Source organism: Muntiacus reevesi, chromosome 15 (assembly GCF_963930625.1).
Source record: "Muntiacus reevesi chromosome 15, mMunRee1.1, whole genome shotgun sequence".
Classification (NCBI taxonomy): Eukaryota; Metazoa; Chordata; class Mammalia; order Artiodactyla; family Cervidae; genus Muntiacus; species Muntiacus reevesi.
The window spans coordinates 22,348,732-22,362,662 of record NC_089263.1 but is presented as its reverse complement, the minus strand read 5'-3'; the positions used below and the strand labels follow the sequence as shown (position 1 = coordinate 22,362,662).

The following is a 13,931-nucleotide window of genomic DNA, read 5'->3' as shown; positions in this document are numbered from 1 at the left end:
CCATAAGGCCGTGCAGACCACCACCATTTCCAGGGGAATCTAACCTGTATCTTAGGAACCTGGCATCTTTAGGCACCTTTGCCATCCAGGGAGACTTTATCTTCTTCCTTATGGCAGAAACAGGGTCATCTCTGCATCCCCCAGAACCCTGGCACAGGGTCATGTCTCAGCAAAGCTCACGTTTTATGTGACTGGTTCTTTAGAATCTTATACAAGACTGCTTGATTCAGAATCACATCTGCTCCCCTCTGGGTGTGCTAGATTATCTGGACACTGGGCATTCCCTTTGTGTTTGGAAAGCACTCTCTGCCCCTTTCTGTCTGGCTGTGTGATACCCACATACACCAGGCCCTATAGTATTAATAACTAAGACTTAGTCTTCGGTTCCTACTATGTGCCTGGCCAGTCCTCACTGACTCTTGTACTTTACTTCCTGTGATTGTCACTCACCCACTGTTCCCTGTGACTCCGCTGTTCCCAGCGTTCAAGGGTAGCCAGTGAAGTGTCTTCCAGACTGCTCTAGGGGAACCAGAGAGCAAACATGTGATTTGTTCACAAACACAGATTTCTGTTGGCGTGTGTAGTAGCCTCACTGCCCCTGCATCTGTATATCCCCTCTCTCCTCAAAGCCGGGCCTTCAGAAAGCTTGTCTCTGCCCCAGGCGAGACACATCCTAGCCACTGAGGTTCCCGGAGACCCTTAACAGATATGTATGATGGTACAGGGAAACCCGAATGAACTTTTTGGCCAGCCCAATCATTTGTGATTGTGGTTTATAATTCTGTTAGTTACCTAGGACTGCCTAACATGTTACCCCAAAATTTGGTGACTTGAGAGAACAGTAACTACTCATTTATTATTTTTGGCGATTCTTCCGGTCAGGAGTTCTGGAAGGGTTCAGTTAGGGGGTCTTATGCAGTTGTAGTTGTGTGTAACCACAGGCCACAGCCATCTGAAGGTGTGCCTGGACTTGCAGGGTGGTTCACTCACAGGGCCTCACAGGTCGGTGCTCACTGCGGACCTGGGTTCCTCCACAGGGACCTCTCCTCAGAGCTGCTTGGTGGTCCTGGAGTGCAGTGGTGACTGGCTTTCACCAGGAGTCCAGGACACTAAAGCAGAAGCCTTCTGTGATCCGCCTCAGGAGTCACATACCAGTTCTGCAATATTGTGTTGGTCCGACGGGCCAGCCCGGTTCCCTGTGGGAGAGGACTGCGCTGGAGTCTGGCTAGCAGAAGACGAGGGTGACTTGGGGCCATCTTGGAGTCTGCCTTCCACAATGAGGCCTCATTATTTTTTAAAACCTTACCATAACACTTTGTAAGATAGCTGCACAGATCTGTTTCTAGGCTCCATTTATTATAGCGCTTGATTTTAGTGACTGTTATTACTGAAAAATGCACCTCACAAAGTTACACACAGTCCAATGGAAGACATGCATCACTGGCTTTACTAAGTCATGATATCAATTTTTACAGTCCCATGTACCAGTTACACAGATTTTGATGAAGATGGTGATTTTTTTTTTCTGACCTCAATTTTTCTCATACTAATTAGAACACTGATTTTATAGTTTTGTAGGTACTGTATGGAAAGAGTTCTGTTACATTTCTACATGTATATACGTTTCTAATATATTTTGGTGATTTACAACTATAATAATGGTAATTTGTATCTGCTGAGAGTTTGAAGAAGTGGTATGGCTCAGCTTTGGGAGCCTTGATGATAAGTTTGTGACATGTGTCTCATGTTAGCTATCTGTACAGATAAATTATTAGAGGATAGTTTTCTTCACATTGCTATATTATTTGGAAAAACAGAGTAAACCATTATTGTAAAAGTTCATCGCATTATGCTTTTCCCTTCAGAATTTGTCATGAGTTTTCCCATGGATGCTGTCTTTAGATTATATTAGTCCTTACCTTGTAATCAGTATTTCATTTTGTTAACCTAGGTGAAATGCCTCAACTCGTCAAAGGAATGAAGCTGTTAAACCAAGCTGATCCTTGTGTCCAGATTTTAATTCAGGAAACAGGAGAACACGTTTTAGTCACAGCAGGGGAAGTGCACCTTCAGCGCTGCCTGGATGACCTAAAAGAAAGGTTAGGTGACGACTGAGATGGAGCCCCCAATCAATGGGATATTTCAGTGTTTGCTAAACCCCTTGAACTTACACTATGGTTTGTTGTTGGAGAAAAACGAAGTGCCCTCAACTTAAACATGAATTGTTATTGTGTTATTGGATCATAGATTTAATTTTACTAACAGTATTCACTGCTCTACTTGCATGATTTTGCATTTTTAGTGTAAGTCATAAAATATTTTCATAAATACGTATTTTATTTTAAGTATATATACACACAGCATGTCAGGACAACAAAACAAAATCATATTTTGTGAACTTAGGCTGTAATTAGGATAGACTTTCTTCCTTATTGATGTCATCTCTGCAGTACAAACCTTCAGTAAATCTTCATATTTTTCTATCATAGTGATATGTAAGTGTCATAAAATAGGCATCCCAAGTAACTTTTTGTGAGTTACGTTTTTCCTCTTTATTCCAAAGGTAATATATGTTTATTATAGCAATTAGGAAAATACAGAAGAATAAAAAGAATCATTCAGTTGCCATGCAGAGATAATATGACCATTACATTTGGGTTGATAAATCCCTAGTCTGTTCTATGCATACTCAACTATCTACAGATATCTATACATACAGTTCTGATTATTTAGTTCAGATAAACTGCTAATTGCTAGCAATTACTAACTCAAAAGGTGGCATATTATATTGCTGGCATATTTTTTAGGCTTATGATCCATATTATCCTTAAAGTCTGTACCAATTTACACTGTAACTAGCAAAGTGTATTTGAAAGTGTTCCTTTTCCCAAACTTTTGGCAGCCCTGTATATCATAATTTTTTAAAATTTCATCAGTCTGGAAGACAAATGTTTGTTCATTGTTAATATACACTTTCTATGTTTAGTAATAATACTGAAACGTTTTTTAATGTATTTATTGATCATTTATTTTTCTTTGATGAATGGCCCTCTAGTGGCCTTCCTTCCTTTTATTTTTCAATTTTCTGGGACTTTAATAACCATAATCATTATAGTTAAATAATAATTATAAGTAATCAACATAATTACCTACTAAATATTACATATCAGTCACTGTTAAAGTCTTTATGTCTCATTTAATTCTTAAAACAACCTAGTAAAATTGGTGGTGGTGGTACTAGTTGTGGTAGTAGGTGGTGGTGTTGTAGTTCTGCTTTCCTACTACTAATGATACAGTAGAATAAGAAGAGCTGCTTCTGCAGCACCGCCTACTTGGGGTTTATATTCTGTATCTCTCTCTCTCTCTCTTTCTGTGTGTGTGTGTGTGTGATTTTATTTACATATTTAGTTTTGGCTGTGCTGGGTCTTCTTTGCTGTGCTCGGGCTGTCTCTAGTTGTGGGAGTGGGGGCTCCTCTCTAGTTATGGTGCTTGGGTTTCTCATTGCAGTGGCTTCTCTTGTTGCGGAGCACGGGCTGTAGGTTGCCTGGGCTCAGTAGTTGTGGCGGACGGGCTTAGTTGCCGCAGGGCATGTGGGATTTTAGTTTCCCAACCAGGGATCAAACCAGTGTCCCCTGCATTAGCAGGTAGATTCTTAACCACTGAACCACCAGGAAAGTCCCTCAGAGGGTTTATTTTATTTTATTTTTTTAATAATATTTAAAAGTTATTTTTTGGCGTTTTTGAACTATTTTCTTTCTTTTTGCACTCTTTGCTACCAAATTAAAACCCAGTGTTAAGTAACCTTACATTTCTCAGGTCATTAACTTGCCTTTAAAAATAATACTTGTTGGTACTTAGAATTCTACTTTAAGTCAGCAATTACTTGGTGTTATCTACTGAGGTAGAAGATAGTTATTTCCTATAGCTTGGCAAATCCACTCTCGTTTTTATTCTATCTGTATGTAACACACAGTGGACAGATGTGTTAAGAATATTCATAGCTTGATGTATGGCAGAAATGAAACCAATATTGTAAAGCAATTATTCTTCAATTAAAAAATAAATAAATTTTAAAAAATATTCATAGCAACAAAAATTTTAATAGGCAAAAGCTGAAAAAAAACTTGGATAAAAAAATTATGAAATTTTATAGAATAATCTCAAGCTAACTGTGCAGACATGGATGAATCTCACAGCATAATGTTGAGCAAAAGAAGACAACTGAAAAAAATAAGTTTGATTCTATTTACATGAAGTCCAAGAAGCAGGCCAAACTGAACATATGTACTATAGGGGTTATATGTTTAAGTGATAAAAAATAATTTAAAATGGATTACAGTGAAAATCAAGATAGTGGTTACATTCTTGGGGTTGGAAGAACACTTGAGGGGGCCTTCTGAGGATTGGTAATGTTTCTTAACTTGAGTAGTGGTTTACATGAGTGTTCACTTTGTGACAAGTCATAGATCAGTGGAGTTTTGCTTTGTGTACTGTTCAATATGACTGTTAAAAAAGTTTGCGGTTATACTTAGAACATATAGAAAATTCTAAAGTTTTTTTTTTAACCTCTCATATGACAGAACCTGACTTCTAATATATAAGCCCTTTTGACATTGACATACATGTCCAGGAATGCATTAGTACAGGTTTCAGAGACACGGGGGCTACCTGTGGTCTTTTGGCCAGCAAAACAGTCAGAGTTCTCACCATCCACCTCTCAAGGCAGTAATGCTCAGATATGGCAGGAAGCCACGGGAAATTACTAATGTAGTCTGAGCCTCTGGCACTTGTTTTGAAACATTCACATGCTCTGCACTGCCAGGGTTTAAAGAACCTTTAGCTCTGAGGCACTTTGCAGGTATGACAACCATATATACACACAACAACCTTTCCATGATGCGGAGTGATCCTGATTATTCTTACAAGTGATGACTGTGGGAGGATTCTTGGAAACTTTAAAAATTAGAAGGACTAATGAGACTTTTAGCCCTTTGGACCTTATACTAGAAGGAAAATTGGACAGTGTCATAGATGGACTCACTCTCACAGTTTCAGTAGCTGTGCAATCTGTTTTCTTGAGTGTTCTCAGTGTATGAACTTATTTTCCCTAAATGGTAATTTTAAAAGCATTTTCCTATTTCTAAGATTTCTAAGTGCTTTTCTTTTTAAAAAAACAGGAATGGATATTAAATTTTACTGAATGCCATTTAGCATTTGTAAAGATAGTTGAATAGATTATTAGATACTTTTAATATGATATTTTACCAGATGTCCTAATACAAATCAATTTTTATAACCTATAATAAAAACTACTTAGTATTGTAGTGAATTATTCCTTTAATATGCTGTTTAATTGGATTTTTCCGGATAGCATAATGGCTAAACACATTGATTCTGAGGTCGGACCTAGACTTGAAACCCAGCTCACTTGTTCTGTGACTTTGGAGAAATTATTTGATCTTTCTTACTTCATTTTCTCCTCTACGAAATGAGGATACTAATACACCTACTAAGTAACACATGTAAACCATGTACCACAGTGCCTCGTACATAATAAGGGATTAGTGGGAAGAAAACACACACAGACATATATGTATATATACATCTTTTTTCGTTGTTATTTTATCTTAAATTTTACATCTCAGGCTAAAGGTCTTTAAACCCTGGCAGTGCAGAGCATGTGAATGTTTGAAAACAAGTGCCAGTTCTTAGGTAAAATTGAACTACAGTTCTGTCTGTGTCTGCCACCTTTATCAAGTTCAAGTGTCAGAGTAATAATAAAGTGTCAGGTAGATATCCATCTTGTTGTATATTCTGCAACAATATATATAGCATTGGAATAAACTAATCCTTGAAAGTAAACATACTCACTGGCAAGACCATCTTCCTTGAAAGGGATTATTTTTTCACAACATTTTAATTTTCTTCCACATTTTATGATTCTATTTGGGTTCTGTTTTCTAAACCACTTGTGGTAACATTATTTTTAGAAAACCATTTATTGAATTTTCAAATTTATCAAAAAGTATAAAATCAGATAAACCAAATACCTGCCCTATACCCACAAAATGTAGAAAGCAAAAACAAACCTAGAATAAAAAGTAAGCATTTCAAAACGTTTTGCTTTCAGTATTTAATTTCCTTATTGAATTACATTTCCCAGGGAAAAAGCATTATTCCAGGATCCAGAGATATCTCATAGTATATATGTGTACATACATATATGCTTATGTATGTACATATATATGTACATTTATACATATATCCATCCACATTGCCAGTGGTAGACCAGACCAAATCCTTAGTATTACCTGGGAATGAGGTAGACAGAAAATAAGAGAAAAAGAAAGATGGCCTAGTTTTATCATCATCAGACTCAAAACCATGCCAGTTTCCAGAACCTGCCCTTGGTGAACTTACAACTCATCTGAAAGAAAGTGCAATGTGAAACTAAACTTGATGGTGTGTGAGAAAAGGGGCTTTCCAAACTTGATGCCACACTGAGGGTCAAGACTTCTGTGATCCAATACAGTGGCCAGATATTAAAGTTGAATAAGATTGAAAATTCAGTCCCTCAGTCACACTAGCCACATTTCAGATGTTCAGTAGCTACGTGTGGCTATTTAAATGTAATTAAAATTAAATAAAAATAAAACTTGATTTCCCTAGTTGTACTAGCTGCATTTCAAGTGCTCAGTAATCACAGTACAGGTACGGAACATTCCTATCATTGCAGAAGGTCTTTAGGAGAGAGCCGCTCACAAGCTCCTCGAACTTGCCGGCCTCACTATGAGCGTCATCAAAGCCAAGTACACTGTCAGTAATTGAGTGGATATCCTGATGTTCTGTGAAATTTTTTTTCTCTCTATTAAGTTTTCATCATTGAGCTTTCCTTATCCAGATTCTTCAACTGGCAAATATTATTTTAAAGAACTAATATGTCAATCTTATTAAAACATTTATTCTCCACTCAAAACAGTCTTATCTAAATACATGGTTTATTTGTTTTGAGAATGAATGAACAAAGCAGTGAGATTCTGGTATATGCAAGGAACTCACTGAAGGTCTCTTCCCACTAGAGGTAGTCTTTTCAATGTGAAGTGAAAGTGGTTTTTGAATTCTGATAGAATGTAAATCACCAATATTTCCTAGTGAAATAAATTTTATATATCTGCATTTTTGTAGAATATTCATTATGTAATATTGCTCCATGGGCGTTCTGATGCCATTTTGATGATAACCTTGTGTTATTCCTCTCAACTTTGTAGGTTTGCAAAGATTCAAATCAGTGTATCTGAACCCATCATTCCATTCAGAGAAACAATCACAAAACCCCCGAAAGTCGACATGGTCAATGAAGAAATCGGCAAACAACAGAAAGTTGCGGTCATCCACCAAACAAAGGAGGATCAGAGCAAAATCCCTGAAGGAATTCAGGTTGACTCCGATGGGCTCATCACCATGACGACTCCCAACAAACTTGCCACTCTCAGTGTCCGAGCCCTGCCGCTCCCAGAGGAGGTCACTCAGATTCTAGAAGAAAGCAGTGACCTGATTCGTTCTATGGAGCAGTTAACGTCCTCTCTAAATGAGGGCAAAAATAATTCTCAGATGATCCATCAGAAGACCCAAGAGAAAATCTGGGAATTCAAAGGAAAGCTCGAGCACCACCTCACCGGGAGGAAGTGGAGGAACACAGTGGACCAAATCTGGTCATTTGGCCCAAGAAAATGTGGGCCCAACATACTAGTAAATAAAAGTGAGGATTTTCAGAATTCAGTGTGGACAGGCTTCAATGGCAAAGCTTCAAAAGAAGCCAGTCGGTACCGAGACCTGGGCAACAGCATTGTGAGCGGCTTCCAGCTAGCCACCCTCTCCGGCCCCATGTGTGAGGAGCCGCTCATGGGTGTGTGTTTCGTCCTGGAAAAATGGGACCTGAGTAAGTTTGAAGAACAGACAGCAAGTAATAAACAGAGTCAAGAACCGGGTGATCTGGCGAAGGAGGGTCAGGGGGAAGGTGACACCCGATCATGTGGAGACGAACAGCAGGAGCTGCAAGACCATGGCTCTGAGCCGTTTGAGAAAAGGGCTTCCCAGAGAGGAGAGTCTCCACTCACTGACTGCTACGGGCCCTTCTCAGGGCAGCTCATAGCCACCATGAAGGAAGCCTGTCGCTACGCACTGCAGGTGAAGCCGCAGCGACTGATGGCAGCGATGTACACATGCGACATCATGGCCACCAGCGATGTTCTCGGTAAGGCAGGAGAGGGAAAGACAGGTGCCCTGAGTAGTAGTGACCTCTTGTAGATTAGGTAAGCAAGCTCATTTTATATGTTTTCACAGAAGCTACATTGTTGTCTGATTTTTCAAGGAACTAAGATCTTAGCCACCTCCCCGTGGGCCACCCTGCATGCATTAGCACACAGCCCCAAACTCAGGCTCTCAGTGCCTCGAGGTAGGCCACAATGGTGTGAGGCAAGAAGGACCCTGGAGAGGATATTGGAGACTCCCCAAGCCAAAGGAAAGGGTAGCTCGCAATTAAGGGGCCCAAGAGGAGCCGATACCATCCTTGTCACAGCTGCTGCGTTCTCACTTTTATCAAGGTGTGGGGCTCCAACCATGTAGGGTTCCTGCATCTTTCACCAACAGGAAAGCCAAGCCATTGGACTAGGAAATGGCAGCCAACTCCATCATTCTTGCCTAGAAAATTCTATGGACAGAGGAGCCTGGTGGGCTATAGTCCCTGGGGTCACAAAGAGTCAAACAGAACTGAGTGACTGAGCACATGGCACAAGATCTTAGAATAGGATTTCCCAGGTGGCTCAGTGATAAAGAATCCTCTTGCTAATGCAGGAGATGCAGGTTTGATCCTTGAGCTGGGAAGATGCTCTAGAGAAGGAAACAGCATCCCACTCCAGTATTCTTGCCTGGAAAATCCCAGGGACAAAGGAGCCTAGCAGGCTACAGTCCATGGGTTCACAAAGAGTCAGACATGACTAAGCAACTAAACAATAGCAAGATCTTGCAAAGCCAGAGGCCTTAAATGTAAAATAAAAATCTTGGGGGCAAGGGAGTGGAAGTTGGACAACTAAGGATATTTTATTCTGCAAAAGTAGAAAGACTCATTTCTGTAATGAAAGGTCTGGTAAATGAGGTTTAAACTGCTCATATACATTACCATCCAAACCTGTGCAGTAGTTTTTCACAAGGGAATCAATCGCCATATCAATCTTGGTAAGCAAAGTTGTGACAAGGATCAAAGAGTCAGACAACACTCTTGTGCCCCTAACCCAAAGGGCTTCTGTGAATTCTGGGTCTCTTCTGAGGAGACTTGAGGACTTTATCGACTGCTAACATTATACCAAATGCTGCTCCTGATTTTTCTCTCTTTGGGAGAAGAATGTTTAGGATCTCTTTAGGAGACGTTGAGCCTGGCTGGGACTCAGTAACTGTTTTGACTTTTGAAAGATTTGACTTCATTGAGACTTAGTTTCTTCACCTCTGAAAAAGGAAGATAATAACTCATTGGAAGTTGTGGAAAGTAACTTGAGAACACAAATACGGGCCCCAGAACCAGGCCTGGCACCCAGTAGTTCTCTTACCCTCCTGAGATCATGGAGCTGCTTTGCAGTGAGGAGGGCAGACGGAGGATCCTGCACTGGTTGAGCAAGTGGACCAAATTGCTGGATTTTCTCTAGCTTTGAGGTCCTTTGAGTCAGTATGTGCTTACTTTGCTTTCCTTTTAGTTTGGTTCTTTTGCTAATTAATTGCTAAAAGCATAAATCTAAGTTGTTGGGATTTTTTTCCCCCCAAAAGAAACTTAGACTTGCATCACACAGTAAAGTTCCTGTTAAAGGAATTGAGCACACATAGCACCATATCAAAAACAGTTGAGCTAAACAAAGGCACAAAGATTCAGCTACCCTTGGATGGCTTAAAGTCAGTGTGTTCCAGGTGTCAGATCTGCCGATATGGCCTGGAACACGCAGTGTTTCTCAGCCTACTTTGAGTACGGCATCCTGTTAATATCTCATGGAATCCATCGATGAGTTCAGCGAACACAGGTGTCTAGACCATTCCCAGATTTTCTTCATATTTCCATTGTTGTTATTGTTGTTCAGTGGATAAGTCACGTCCAGCTCTTTGCGTCCCCGTGGACTGCAGCACACTAGGCTCCTCTGTCCTTCACTGTCTCCTGGAGTTTACTTAAACTCATGTCCATTGAGTCGGTGATGCTATTTAACCATCTCATCTTCTGCTGCCCTCTTCTTTCGCCTTCAGTCTTCCCAGCATCAGGATCTTTTGCAAGGAGTTGACTTCTCATCAGGTGGCCGCAATTTTGGAGCTTCGACATCAGTCCTTCCAGTCCTTCCAGTGAATATACAGGGTTAATTCCCTTTAGGATTGACTGGTTTGATCTCCTTGCTGTCCATGGGACTCTCAAGAGTCTTCTCCAGCACCACATTTCAAAAGCATCAATTCTTTGGCACTCATCCTTCTGTCTGGTCCAACTCTCACATCCATACATGACTGCTGGAAAAGCCATAGCTTTGACTATATGGACTTTCATTGGCAAAGTGATATCTCTGCTTTTTAATATGCTTTCTAGGTTTGTCATTGCTTTTCTTCCAAGGAGCAAGTGTCTTTTAATTTCATGGCTGCAGTCCTTGTCTGCAGTGGTTTTGGAATCCAAGAAAAGAAAATCTGTCACTGTTTCCAGTTTCTTCCCTTCTATTTGCCATAAAATGATGGGGCCAGATGTCATGATCTTAGTTTGGTTTTTTTTGTTGTTGTTGAGTTTTAAGCCAGCTTAACTGTCTTAATATAAAAGGTAAAGGTAAAATTAGAACCAACTAGTCTTGATTCCTTCAGATCCTTGAAGAAGACTTCAGAAGTATCCTCCTATCTCTCCTACCCTGACAGGTGCTCTGTTTGAATACTTCTGTGGATGAGTAGCGCACAGCCAGTTATGAAATTAAACAGTTTCTTTCTCATATTGAGCAAAAAATCTTGTTTCCTGCCAGTGTCTTGCCATTCATCCCATCATTGGTCCCTCTCACATGCATAGCACTTCATATGTTTGAGGGGAGCATTTATTTTCTAGTTTTACATCCAGGGGAAAACTCTCCATGTCCTTCAGCTGGTTTTCAGGATATGAATTTTTTTTTTTTAATCCTTTCATCAATCCAGTTGCTGTTCTTTAGACATACTTTATTTGGTCAGCCTCCCTCTTAAATTAAGCAACCTAAGATACTATCTCACCAGGACCGAATACAGACACGCTGTTACCTCCCACGGGTGGCACAGCATTCTTTTAACACAGTCTCAGCAGTTGCATCTTGTCATTAACTTGTGAGGAGTTAGGATCAACTTCACTTCTTTTTTTTAATAATTTTTTGTTGTTGTTGTCCTTATTTTGTCCTCAAAAAGCTGGATTTAAATTTCAGTAACTGAAGTGATATAGTCCTACTAGAACCCCTGTATTTACATATGAGTAAACTGGGTCTATATAATTTTTTTCTTAGATTTTGTGTGTGTGTGTAAAATAGTAATAAACATTACAATAATAATGAAGGACATTTGGTGGTTTTTTAAGGCCAAGAAAATTCTCAACACCATAATCTTAACACAGTGATTCGTTTTTCTTTTCTTTTCTTTTTTTTTTTTTTAATGTGTCCTGGTGAGAAAGGAAGGTCACTAGGTATTGAATCAGGGACTTTCCTGGCACTCCAGTGATTAGGACTCCACACTTCCACTGCAGGGGGGTACAGGTTCAATCCCTGGTCAGGCAACTAAGATCCTGCATGCCCCATGATGCAAAAAAAAGTAGTGAAAAGTAGTGAATGAGATGTTTTGATGAAGTTGAGGTCCTTTCTGTATATAGCATTCCCCTCATTACCAACTTAACTAGCCATGTTAGAAGAAGAAATAAGCTTAGATTGATAACGACTTTGTGTTAGAAAGTGCATGTCTTCATTTAACTCATGCTTGTATAAATATATACAAATCTTTATGTTTTCTTAAAATTTTGTAAGAAATTAGCATATGATTTTCTAGTCTGTGGTTTATGTAATCCAGTGCCTTTATCCTTAAAAAGTTTGTTACTTAGTGTGTAGTTTGGCAGCTACCCTGCTATGCATAAGTTCTGAAAAGGGCAGATTTCTTTAGGACCACAGGATACATTTCTGGTCTTGGAGACTTGAACTTGTTTGAGAAGGGTCAAGAAGGTTTAAGAAGTTGCTTGTCAACTTCTCAACTGTCTTGAACTTCAGCATTTCCTCTATGAGGTTTGTTTTACTTGTTCTGGTTTCTTCTCCAGTCTCCTTGTTGGGGAAAATGGAGTTAACATAGGTATGGAGAACCAGCCTCTGCTATCCTGCTGTCTTCTGTTAACATTACACTAGCCTCTCCACGTTGTAAGTGTGTCTTGTTCTGAAAGTCATGAAAAAGACCCTTTTGTTGCTTATAACTGTAATTTTGGTCAGCTCACCTTATTCTAGTTTTCACCATCTGGGACATACTGTGCCCTCCCCACCCCCCTCCCTCAGTCTTAGTTGCTATCTTCCTCTTCTTCTCCCATCTCCTGTGTGTGTCCTCTTAAAACAGGAGTCAGAGACACATCAGGCATGTGACCTGACAGCTTTATTTTGGGTGGGGAGGATTTTTCCTTCTTTTTTTCTCATTGGGATCATTCATGATTGATATTTTCAGACTCCCATTACCCCCAAAAGGGAGTTTCATCTTAGGGTTTGTTATCCTGAAAACTGTTTTATTGGTTTTTTTCTTTTCCTTTGTGTGTTTGAAATGATCTTCCCAGGGCCCAGGGTCCAGGTAGGTCTGTGCCTGCCTGTCTCTCCACTGCACTCCCAGGGTAACAGGGACACATGTCTCCTCCCCAAACTGCCATTTCTCCTTGCATTATCCATTCGGAGCAGCGTTTGACCTTTCTGAGAAGACAGCTTTTTCAGCACAGCAAACGAAGGCAGGATCAGCTGTTGGCATTTGCCAGAAGTCCCCAGCAGACTGCTGCGTCCCTTTGTGGAGTCAGTCCTCTGTGCCCGTGTATTTGTTTGTGCTAGGAGATCACCACCCGGTCCCTGCCTGTGCCCCGAAGTCCTTGGGGCATCTCTTGTCATCCTGCTCTTTGATCTTCACCAGGCACTTTCCACTTGGCCAGCAGAGTCAGTTCTGACCTTTTCTAGGAAGAGATGCTTATCTCAGCCCTCAGGGTTCTTTGCCGTCTTCTCCCTCGTCTTTGCCTTGCCTTATCCAGGTACAAATCTCAACTGTGAACATGGAGAAGGGTTAGTACAGTTGACCCTTGGACAGCACGGGGATTATGGGCACTGACTGACCATGCAGCTGAACATCTGTATATTACTTTAGAGTTGGCCTTCCCTATATGTGGGTTCAGATGCAGGTTGTGTAGTACTCTAAGGTGTGCTTGGGCTTTGCAAGTGGCTCAGTGGTAAAGAATCTGCCTGCCAAAGCAGGAGACGTAAGAGACGCAGGTTCGATCCCTGAGTTGGGAAGATCCCGGAGAAGGAAATGGCACCCACTCCAGTATTCTTGCCTGGAGAATCCCATGGACAGAGGAGCCTGGTGGGCTACAGCCCATGGGGTCATAAAGAGTCGGATACAACTGAACTACTAAACAGCAACAGCATAGTATGTACTTAGAAAAACACATGTATGAGTGGACCCACACAGTTCAGACCTGTTCTGTTCAAGGGTCCACTGTACACAGTTTGTACCAGTGTCACTGGTTGGCCTTCAGAACACATTTCTCAGAGACCAACTGGCTGCCCTACCCACTGCCTTACAGAAAACTGTGTTTAGATTTGATCTGGAATTTGTTTTCTTTTTTTAACTGGTTTGAAGCCTTCTTAAACTAGAGAATTACCTCCTAAACCTGTTTTCTCTTGTTTGGG

At 40.5% G+C, this 13,931-nt stretch overlaps 1 protein-coding gene across 2 annotated transcripts in view; it reads left to right on the top strand.

The window, feature by feature from the left end:
* EFL1 (elongation factor like GTPase 1) overlaps positions 1 to 13,931 on the top strand; it is a 118,109-nt gene that overhangs the window by 81,918 nt on the left and 22,260 nt on the right. For both annotated transcript variants that reach the window (XM_065906463.1, XM_065906464.1), the window contains exons 17-18: positions 1,952 to 2,099; positions 7,269 to 8,254. In XM_065906463.1, the coding sequence (XP_065762535.1) occupies positions 1,952 to 2,099; positions 7,269 to 8,254 (1,134 nt within the window). The remainder of the gene's footprint in view (positions 1 to 1,951; positions 2,100 to 7,268; positions 8,255 to 13,931) is intronic.